Raw genomic sequence first — 11428 nt, 5'->3', positions numbered from 1 at the left:
AATGATGGTGCATCCCCAAAGGATTAATCTAGACCCGGCCCTGAAGAAGACTACACTGCTCTGAGTTTAGTGCTCAGAGAAGATGGCAGAGGGAAACAGAGCCTGGAGTAGGGAGCTTAATGGGCATGGCAGAGAGAGAGGAACAGGGCCCGGAGCACAAGTAGCAGTTGCTACCCCAACTACCCCTGTAATTGTGCTCCTGAGCTCTGCATTGTATAGTGGTCACCAATAGGCTCTGTGTCATTTAGTGGTAGAGAATGGGATCTGTACTGCAAAAGGACCTCTACATGATATAGTGGTCACTAATGCTCTCTGTATTGCGTAACCAGCATTATCATGATTATCAACATTTATTTGTAAGGCGCCACAGATTCCACAGTGCTATACAGCAAGGGTACATAAATACAAAACAAATACATGCAGTAGCAATATGTTAATACAATATTATTAGCATACAGCAATACACATAACTAACATAGTAAATAGCCCAATACAGCATACCATATATAGCATACTATGTAAACAGGGGCATTCAGACAAGACGTACTGACAGTAGACAAAGGTAGAGAGGACTGTGAAAGCTTTCATTTCTAGAGGGAGGTTGGGAGACAGAAGGAGTAGACAGGACAGAGGAGAGAGCAATCAACAGTATCAAAGAGCAATTTTTCAGGAGTTTTCACTGGCTGTGTAAAGCCACAAACACATGGGGTAAATGTTGCCCATCGCATATTGGCCATGGCCCATTTGGTTTTAAGTCTCCCAGGTTGTTCTCTGCACTTTGAAGCTATAGAGGTGTATCTGAACATGTATGGTACTGCATTGATCTTCCTTAGGGTTTCCAGCAGTGCAAAAGGACAACCTTCTATTTTTTCAAAGGTATATGCAAATCGCTGCTTTGATGTGTGTTTCACCCGGCAACCTACTACCTGACCGCAGCCACTGGTCACAGTAGGAGAAGCAGTGCACTTGCAGTGCTGTAGTATCCCAGCTACTCATCCAAATGCAGATTGGGAACTTGAAGTGGCCCTGGAAAAAATTTGTAAAGTTGCCTCATTTAAGCGTGAACAAACCTATAGGTGGGGACAACACAAACAAGGGGCCGTTATCAGACTGTTAGCTCTAGGCACAATGGTGGTAAGCGAAGCTAATGCCTGAGATGGTGATAACAGCACAAGTATTGCGGTGGTACAAGTAATTACGTAATACTTGTTAAACAGGCTTCCAATGCAAAAGCAATATTTGCACCAGAGTTGGTAAATGGCCGCATGCTGCCTCTCTAAAGCAACAGGCAGCACAGAGAGGATTATCCAAAAGTCATCACCTCTTTAATATACATGTTATGTGGGAGCCAATAAACTCACATGTAAACTCAGTAAACTCACATGAAATCTCACCTATGGTTTGCCATAAAGCATGTCGAAGATATGCATGCCAAGTGGAAGAAGAATCTCTGGTCTGAAGAGACCAAGAGTGAACTTTCTGCTGTGTTGGACACAAGCCGCACATCATCCTAAGAGCACTTTACCTACTGTGAAGCATGATGGTGGGAGCTACTATTGGGATGCTTTTCTGTTTCCGGGACAGGAAAACATGTCAAGAGCAAAATAGAAGGCATACGATCATGAGACTTATATTGCAGCAGGACAGTGACATAAAGCAGAAGCCACAATAGCGTGGCTTAAAAACAACAAATTAAAGTCCTGGAGTGGGCCAGTCAAATCTCAGTTCTCCATCACACCAACAATCTATAGAATTATTTGAATATTTCTGCTCATAAACAGTTGTCATCCAAACTGATTTCTAGCAATATTGCAAAGAAAAATGGAAAAAAAACGGCACTGCCGAAATACAGAAGCCTGATAGACTCACAGCTCTCAATGCAGGTCAGGTCTAACAGGAATTTGTTATGGCTAACGATTACTATCATGAGCTTGTAGAACAGGATGTAGAGGTCTTCACCTATTGCAGACGCCTTTCCCATAGATCTTGTTGCGTTCACAGGTTCTTCGGATGCCCCCAAGACTTACACTCAGCATAGTACAAGCTTTATGAATGTAGCACAGCGCGGAATAGCGGCTGATGACAAGCGAAGCGAGGTCAGGAACAGGCCATGCTCTAGGGTCTGAAGCAGGTAACATGATGAGGTACAGGCAAAAGGTCAGGGCTGGCAGCAATCAAAGGGAGTCCAGATAACTAAACAGAGGTCAGGGCAATAAGCAAACAATCCAAGATCCAGAAGAACAAGCAGAGGGTCATACATGGAGAATCAAAACAGACAGGAGCAGGCAAGCTAACAGAAAACTGGACGCTATAACCGGCATGGGAGGCTAAGCCTTCACTGACTAATAAAGATAAGAGGACCAATAAGGAGGGGGGTCCACAGGGGTGGAAAACAGGATCAGATGATGATTACTTAATTAATTACAGTGCACACGCGCGCCCAGCTGTCAAAATAGCGTCCTGGCTGTTGCCTTGATGACAGACAGGGCGCATGGGCGGTAGTTACATCCTGGTTGTCATGACGACAGCTGGTATATAAGATGCGGGCAGAGAGCAAGCCGCGATGGCTGCTGGGGAAGCCGCGGCTCGTGACAAAATTAAAACAAAGGGAGTCTATTTTGTGTTCATCGGTGGTAAAAATTTCTGAATTAATCCATTTTTATTCCATGATGTAAAAGAATAATTTATGAAAATGTGAATACAACATTTGGGTAGGCAGCATCAGAACAGGGGGCGTGGCCATGTCATGATGGGAGCGTGGCCACACCTAGGCAGCATGTCCCGTTCTCTCCTCCCCTCCAAAACACCTTTATTGCCATTCCCACCATGTACTCCGCTGCTCTGCCAAGCATTGAGCAAAGAATACTTTTAAACTTTTCCACCTGCGGGACAAAGCTGTTTGTATATGGAGAGCGCTACACTCTGTTCCGTCTCCATGGTAACCGCTGTAATCCTAGGTCTAGAAGGAATGGAAGTAGGGCAGGACGTCTGTGTCCTGATTGCGCTACTGCACATTTGCGAGCCCTGCAGAAACCAGAAGTTCGGCTTCGCGCCAACACTTCCATCAAAGCCTGATCCTGAACGGAGCTTGTATAGCTGCGCTCCGTGTACATATAAAAGTCCCACAAAACTCTTTAGTTAAGTAAACGGAGGCTCCCTATGTAGAATAGGAGCCTATGCTGACTACAATAAGTGACTGCATGTGTAGTGTACCACCATATACATATATATGTGTGTGTACTGCATAATACCATATTTGCCTACTCTCCTGGAATTCCCGGGAGTCCCCTGAATTTTAGGGAGTCCCCCTGGACTCCCGGAAGAGTAGGCAAACCTCCCGGAATCGCCGAAATGCACGGCATTGAATGGCAGGGGCGGTACTTAATTGTGTCATTAGGCCCCGCCCGTGCTCTATTCAAAGCAAAGAATTTCGGCATTTTATAGTGGGGACGGGGCTATGGTGACGCAACGACATTGCCACGCCCTCTCCTACCCCCCTGTCACATGACTTTTCCATGTATGCATAATACTGATACTGCCTGATTGCCTGCTGTACTACAAGTTACAAAGTTACAAACCAACTGTGAGTACCTGCATATATCTACTGTTGTTCAACGTTTAATAAACAGCATCCTGTTTAAGTTTAAACGCGTTGTTGCTTCACATCCACATTAACACCGGACACATTTAATAACATCCAAAGATCAGTGGCGCACGCAGGGGGGGTTTCTGAGTCACTAGAACCCCCCCTGCGCTAACTAAGTTGCCACTGTCCTATACAGCAGCCGCGGCGCTGTCAAAGAAATCCGCGGCGGTGCTGTATTGTATACAGCACCGCCACAGACGCTTCTTAGACAGCGCTGTGGCTGCTGTATAGGACAGCGCTGGCTAAACGGAGCGCAGCGCAGCAGCTCTCTCTCGTGTTTGTTTGTTTTTTTTTTTCGGGCGGGGAGAAACCCCCCCGACAATCCTTCGTGCGCCCCTGAAGATATAACCAACAAAAGCTGTTAAATCGGGATGGTGGAACACAGCCCTGAATTTGGGACTATCCTGCCTAAATTAGTCTGTTGGGAGGTATGTAAATTTATGTAAATTGATTGAAAATGTATCAAATGTTGACATTGATTGAAAAAAGTCCTATAAGTGCATAAAAGCAAACGTGCAATCTGTGCATTGCACTCAGCCCGGTGTCACTATAAAGACCTATGATGTCACCGTTATCATTATAACGCTTGTAAATATTATCACCCGTCAAACGTCAGCCTGGAACGCCGTTAATACGGTTTGACGTTATCCAATAGGAACGAACCACTGCTGAGAGTCCTGACCTATCAGAGTATAGAAACAATGATCAGCAACCAATGAGGGCGCATGTTTACATTTAAAGGGGGTGTTGCGACGTAGTGGAAGTATCTGGAGTTGCAAAACGTGTGCGGTGAGTGCGGGCAACGCTGCGGGTTCTCGGTGTGGTGAGAAACGGGGGGCTGTGATTATCTGCTGTACTGCGTAATAACGATTAGTACATGGCGTCTGATTCGTTTTACTTTCGTATTATTGTCTGATAGTAAGACAACGTGTTACTGGGCATGTATAGTGGGGCTCCCAGCTTGTCTCGTCATATTCGGTTGTTCAGTGATTGTGTGGAGATGTAAGCAGGAGATGTGACTTGTTACTATCACACCAGCTACAGGCAGTGTATGTGTTACCCCCCAGCTATGGAGCTACAGATCCCTGCGTTGTGTGGCTGTGCTTGGACTTTTAGTCCTAGATCCACAAGAACCTGGTAACTGCAGGTTTAAGTCTGCTCTGATCCCCATATGTCTACTCACATTACCTGTTACTGAATTGTAAGAAGGTATAACTGCTCTGCAAGTAGTGCATGATGTGTTTGTTTTGTGTTCCTTCACTCCCCTATGGGATTCCTCTGGTGCTTATCCAATTAACTGGGATGGGGCTGTATTTGTTTAACGGGGTTTACACTTTGTTATTAAATTTAACTAGCCCCCTTAGCTAAAAGGATGGGGGTATTCTCTATTTGCAGAATTCCAACACTGTCTATAGCTAGGACATCCTTTAAACATGTCTGCAGGCACATGGAGGTGTGCAATGAGGATGAATTTGTTGGGTCTTTAGTGTCAGATATGTTCCATAATAAAACTGGGCTGCTACAAAGGAGTACCTGAGTGTGGCTTGCATTTTAATGTTATGTTTCCTCTTCACTGGTGACTACCTTTATCTTGTCAGCTGGTAACTGTTGAGACAAACTGAAGTCACTGCTGGATTGAAGCAGTGCGCACTAGTCCAGTCCCAATTGTGCAAGGAAGCTTTTTGTTTTCGTGTGTGTGCGCTCAATGCACACATGGCAAATGTCCATTATGACTAGTCTGACTACAAAGTACTAGCTGTTACATGCTGCTTATTCACAAAATATATTTTGCTGCAGATGGTGGGAAGATGTCTGGTAGCTGTATAGTCCATTGAAGCCATGAGTCTGTACAGGAAGGGTGTGGGATTTGGGCATGTTCTCAACTGCACTCCTGGGATCTCCATATGAGCTTTTTCTAATTTATTGCTGTTTTTATGTAAGTGTTTGTGAACTAGGCACATAAAAATAGATTATTTTCTTTCAGGCTTGATTAAAACGAAAGAAATGGCAACCATAATCTTTGACCAAGAGAACAATGATGTTGCTCCTACTCTGTTGTCCAAAGACCGTTTAAAACTGTCTCACACCAGTAAGTAGGTTACCATGCATTTAATCTGACACTTTAATCTATATGCTTTCTGTTTGTAAGGTGGAGTATTGACTAGCTTAAACTACAGGTTCCTTTAGTAATGAAGATCAGTAAAAACAGGGTGCATTTCTTTTAAATTAAATGTGTATAAGTGAAGTCATTTCAGAAAGTGCTGCAGGTCAATTAAGACCACTCTGTATATGAAACCCAAATCTACTTATACACTCTAAAACAATATATAATTCACTGTCGTATACACAAATGTAGATTTTGTGCAAAGTATAGCTGTACTGGGTAAGCTCAGCTGTTAATGTAAAGGTATTGCCTGTAGGTGAGATCCTAGCCTCTAACAAGTGTTCTTAAGATGGCAGTTAAAATCTTGAGTTTTCACTCTTTGAAGTATGCAGCACCTAATGAAGGGAGGTATCTGACTTCCAAAACAAATTGGAAATCCTTAACCTTTCTATGATGGCTTTTGATTTTAAATTTATTTGATTTTAAAGTCCTCCCATATCTTTTCAGTATTAATGAACTGTCAATTGACTTTCATCGTAAAGATATGCGCATAACCTGCAAATAGCTGTGTAATGGCAATGTGTATCTTAAAAGGGGGAGAAGGGGGGATGTTTACGGTAAAATAAGGTAAAGAACTCTTTGCAGAACACATGCAAGTTACAGAATTTCTCCCCTTGCTTCATATCAATGATTTGTGGGTTTAAGCATTAGTACAATGTTACACATAATTGAAACTTTTACAACACTGTGTAAACTGACACCTTATTGCTGTCATATTGCAAAGAGGATTACATTGTGTGTTTTTGGCAACACCTTCTCATCCTCCATTGGTCTATTTATAGCTAAGCCCATTCACAGGGGCCAACAAGTCAAAGTGTTTGGATCTGTGCAAAATACTTCAAGGAAAGTTCTGGGAAATATCAACAAGCAGGCGATAAACCAGAAATCTGTTCTATCCCAGAAAGCTGAATTTAAAGCGAAGAAACCTGTGCCAGTTGCTAAGAAGGTAAGCTATATGTTTAACTGTCTAATGTCTGGTGAAGAATGTGTAGTGCTAAACTTAATATTGTATTTAAAGTTGGCTTGGCACTTATTTCTAAGATGAGAAACACCCACAATCTCCTTTAAATCTATTCTTCAATTACATCATGTCACTTGCTGTACCTGCTGTTCTTCTCAGAAATTAACCCTGTGTATAATGTAGAAAAAAAAAATATATATATATATATTTTTTTTTTTTTGCTTAGGTTCCTGAAGCATGTCTCAAACAGAGCTACCCTGAAATTGACAAGTTTGTTCCCTACAATCCCAAAGGCAAGTGGGGTTTTATCTTGCATTGGGGGTTTGGTTATGTCTCTGGTAAGGTATTGCTTAACTGCAATGAGTGCTTTAACTGCAGGCACTGACACATGCCTCAGTTACCCATATGCCAGTGTTTTCTTTACACCCTAAAGAACACTGCATCTACTCTTGCTAGAGTGGACTCTAGTACATGCTTCAATGTGAATGAGGGACAGGGCTCAGTGATGGTGATGAATGTGTAATACACAAATGTATTGTGAACAAGCCCTGAAGCCTTTAGGTAACTGCTACAGTCTAAAGAAATCTGTTTAACTGACCCCAGTGAAACGTCTGTTTATATCATATCCGTGACTTATTGAGAGCATATCGGACTACTAGCAATAAAAACAAATGACAAATATGTGATCAATATTGTTACACTTGGCTTTGGTAGTACAGTGGGCACAGTCCAGGGAGCCTTGTTTGACACCTGTAGTTTTTAGGGAAGTTCTCTGGTCCCAGAGAGGCTAGTCTATATAAGAATGTTGCTAACAAGTATAGAAGTTGTCTGGTCCATGGCTCTCTGGACTCATGACCATATAAGGTAGTAAAATAAATACACATGTAGGGGCGTATTCAATTGGCAGAAACGCCAAAAATCCCGTGGTCCAAGCACTATTACTGTTATTACGGTAATTTTTTTTTTTGCTGGATTTCAGCTCGCAGTTCCCTGAGCCGCAAGCTGAAATCCAGCTAACTACTACCATAATAACGGTAGTAGTTTTTACACGGCAGGATTTCCAGAGAATTGAATACGCCCCGTAAAAGTCATTCATCACAGCATACAAGTTCATGGTTAAATCATCCATGTGGAAACAATAGCTTATGGTATACATGGCATTAAAGGTAAATGATCACATGAAAAGCACTCTTAATCATCCTTAGACAGCCCAGATGGGCCCATCCAACTTCACTGTCCTATCTTCACTTTGCCCATACCCATGTCTAGGTTTTCATAAAGGGATAAAACATTAAGCTTTATATCTGTTCTGATGGAGGTGGAGCGCTACTATAGCCTTATTGGCATCACACTATGATCAGGGTACATGTCTATCAAAGGTGGCACCAGAGGACTGGATTAATGCCCATTTGCCAATACAGACTCATGGAGAACTGTAGCGCTTTCAGCTACTTGGGCTAAGCAATCAGATCCCTTCTGGTGTCTGATTGGAAGATGACTGCAGGCATGGGCTGTCTGCAAACATCTTATAACCCCTTCTCTTCTATAAAAATGCTTTATAATGATCCAATAGATCTAGCTAGTCTTTCTGCTATTAACTGGTATCCACATTAATCTCCTTGTTGGGCAACTCCCTAAACAGACATAAACAGCACATCTTGGAATATATTGGGTGGTTTAGAGAACTGTGGGAGATGTAGTCTGTCTTCCCACAGCAGGCAGCTGTGACTGGTACTTTCATCCATCTCTATGTTCAAAGTCTAGTTCTACATCTAGTATGGGGGTGGGGGGGCGCAGGCTGAGGGAGCACACGTGAAGGTGTTAAGTGCTTTAAATGGTCTGTCTTGTTCAAATGCAATTGCAAAAAATCTTTCTGGGAAACACTTGGGGGGCCTATTTATGTAGCACTGCATTTTATGAAAGATTACTAGATACTAGTCATGTATATACACTTTAATCTCAGGAAGAACTGACCATATTTTGTTTAAAGTGCATGGTGACATGGGGTTCTTGGATTACTATGGTCACTTTGCCTCTGGTGTGCACTAAAATGAACAGCAACAAACTTTTGAAGTGTTCCTGACACTGTAGTTTTTAGGAAGTAGAATAGTTTAGGAAGTAGAATAGTTTGTGTAAAGTGCATTGGCCCAGGTATCTAGGTCACAATACACTTTACAAGATGCAAATGCTGTGAACCACTATTGCCTTCACCGTGGAGAGCTAATCAGTAGTATAGCAATTACCCAATTGAATGGAAAATCTTGCTTTAAAACTCAACCTTCAGAAGTGCTCTCACAACCCAGCTGGGTATGCCAATCTTATGGTTGTATTTTACCTCTTGCAGACTTTGAAAGCTTTGAAGTCCCAGAAGAACATAAGCTGAGCCACATCTGCCTAGCTGGTGTTCCCCTGATGGTGAATGAGAATGACACTACAAGACTTGATGCACTGTTGAATCAGGAACTTGCTCCAATGGAAATACCATCCTTTAGCTGGAATTTGGGTTAGTTCCTATAGTTCTTACTCTAATTTTAAATGTTGAGACAGCAGAAAAGGCAACTGTTTTTCTGGAACACTGGACAGCACCATTCTAGACCAGAGGTATCCATGTTTGGTCCTCAAGGGCTACCAACAGTTCAAGGCTTCAGGATTTCTGTCTAGAAACAGGTGGGATAATTACTGACCCAGACAAATGGATTAACTCACCTGTGCATTACAGAAATTCTGAAACATGAACTGTTGGTGGTCCTTGAGAACTGAACTTGGGACACCTCTGTTTGGCCAATCGTTTCCATGAAGGGGGTCACCTTCCTATTTAGTATGTGACCTGTGACCACAGTTCTACTTAAATCAAGAAGATGCTATTGAACTGGGGGCAATATATAGCACCACTGCCCTCATGACATGTCTGAATGTGCACAATGTCCACCTCTTAGATTGTACACTCCTTTGAGCAGGGTCATCTTTCCCCCTGTCTTCACCGCTTTTAACTCTGCTCTCCAGCTACCTAGCCCTCCTCCTCGAGGACCCTCATCCCCTCTCGCTCCTTCCTCTCCCCTCTGGGGGGTTCCCAGTCATCTGTGCCCTCCCTCTTGGGCTCCGCCATATGCAGGACCTTCCCCTCTCCCCTCCCCCACCCCTCCAGCTGTGCTTTGAGCTCACTGAGTTACTGTGCTTATTGTTTACTGTGCTGTCTCACCTCGTATTGTAATTTTGTTTGTCCTTGTACGGTGCTACGGACACCTAGTGGCACACTATAAATAAAAATAATTGCTGCTTTCAATAACTCCAAAGTGCCATGTAAGGTATGATTTTATTTATCTTGCCTGGAACCCTCACTCCATTGCATTAACCTATTTCTACTACTCCATCTTTTCAGATACTGCTGATGATCTGCAGTCTTTTGTTGCCATTCTTGATGACATCACCTTGGATATGCCCCCAATGCTGTTCTGTTGATAGTAATGTCTTTTTTTATTTATATTTTATAGCTTTGTTCTCATTGTTTTTTAAACTCTGTAAATCTCTTAATAAATGTGTTTTTTATAATATGCTCTCTGCTGCTTCAGTGACTTCAGAAGGTTGATTTAAAATGGAGATTTTAATTTCATTACTTCACTTGGTTACAGACAAATAGTTCTTACATGTTGAAGATGCCATAAACTTTCTAGGTGTAGTCCCTTCCAGGGGACCATAATGTAGTACTTGCCACACAGGACAACAATCTGGACCACCACATTGTGATGTACAAAACTTATCACACTGGCATATAGGTTGTGGGTGTTTTGGTTTTTTTTCTTTTCTTATGGCCATGGCACTACAAGCAGCAAAGCTTCGAGTCTGATGGCATAGACTTGCGGCATGTTTTGGTTGCTTGCCCATGACTATGCCATTCAACAAAACTAACAATTGAATGTACAATCATACAGAACACATGCTTTCTTTTAAAGCACTTAACACTTTGCTTTCTGGTGTCACTTCAATATTGAAAGAATATTACTGACAGTGATTGAAATGATCACTGAGGAACCTGATTTAATTAGGACATGTTTAGTCTTATGGAGGGCTTAAATTAATTACAAAACTGAGGACATTGGTACTGTCTTCACTAAAAGCATGTGAGTCCTCCCTATTTCTTGCAGAAGTGCACATTGCATTCTATTGAAACTATAGAAACCTGATTGCCAGAACTTCAGGTGGCAGAAAATGTAAATGTCTTGAGAAGGCTGTGTAACCTCCTGCAAAGCAGGAACAGTCTCTGTAAATGGGCCCTATCCACCCCTTGTCTAGTCAAATTTATGAAGACTCAAGTGGAAAAATGGGCGTGTAAGTGCACCTATACTATACTTGGCACAGATTGACCCTGATCACCTTGCAAATTTCTTGAAATCCAGACACTCATCTGGGCCTGAAGATGTTTTATGGTGGTTAGCACTTCTGTTTCACGGCACTGGGCTCATTGGTTCAACTCCAGACCATGGTCTTATCTATGTTGAGTTTGTATGTTCTTCCTATGTATGCATGGGTTTCCTCTGGGTGCTCTAGTTTCCTTCCACAATCCAGAAACCTACTAAGTTAATTGGCTGCTATCAAATTGACCCTGGTTTGTATGCGTAAGGGAATTTAAACTATAAGCTCTACTGGGGCAGAAACTGAT

General features: G+C 42.5%; 1 protein-coding gene and 1 long non-coding RNA gene across 2 annotated transcripts; both read left to right on the top strand.

Annotated features, from left to right (window-relative positions):
- The first annotated feature begins 4444 nt into the window (after positions 1 to 4444).
- LOC142152857 (securin-like) lies at positions 4445 to 10315 on the top strand. Its single transcript, XM_075209891.1, has 6 exons — positions 4445 to 4469; positions 5631 to 5735; positions 6593 to 6756; positions 6998 to 7064; positions 9116 to 9274; positions 10151 to 10315. The coding sequence occupies exons 2-6, from the start codon at positions 5651 to 5653 to the stop codon at positions 10228 to 10230; spliced, it is 555 nt and encodes a 184-aa protein (XP_075065992.1). The 5' UTR covers positions 4445 to 4469; positions 5631 to 5650; the 3' UTR covers positions 10231 to 10315.
- On the top strand, positions 7079 to 8728 carry LOC142152858 (uncharacterized). The gene is made up of 2 exons (XR_012691404.1): positions 7079 to 7384; positions 7785 to 8728. It is a non-coding gene; the product is annotated as an uncharacterized LOC142152858 (long non-coding RNA).
- Positions 10316 to 11428: the final 1113 nt, after the last annotated feature.

The sequence above is a fragment of the Mixophyes fleayi genome, chromosome 4 (genome assembly GCF_038048845.1).
Source record: "Mixophyes fleayi isolate aMixFle1 chromosome 4, aMixFle1.hap1, whole genome shotgun sequence".
Lineage (NCBI taxonomy): Eukaryota > Metazoa > Chordata > Amphibia > Anura > Limnodynastidae > Mixophyes > Mixophyes fleayi.
This window is presented reverse-complemented; position numbering and strand designations above follow the sequence as displayed.

Excerpts from the sequence above, each read along its gene's own strand:
- LOC142152857 (XM_075209891.1), top strand. The coding sequence starts at position 5,651 with ATGGCAACCATAATCTTTGACCAAGAGAACAATGATGTTGCTCCTACT. Across the intron at positions 6,757-6,997 it reads CTGTGCCAGTTGCTAAGAAG|GTTCCTGAAGCATGTCTCAA; the intron begins GTAAGCTATATG and ends TTTTTTGCTTAG. Across the intron at positions 7,065-9,115 it reads TGTTCCCTACAATCCCAAAG|ACTTTGAAAGCTTTGAAGTC; the intron begins GCAAGTGGGGTT and ends TACCTCTTGCAG.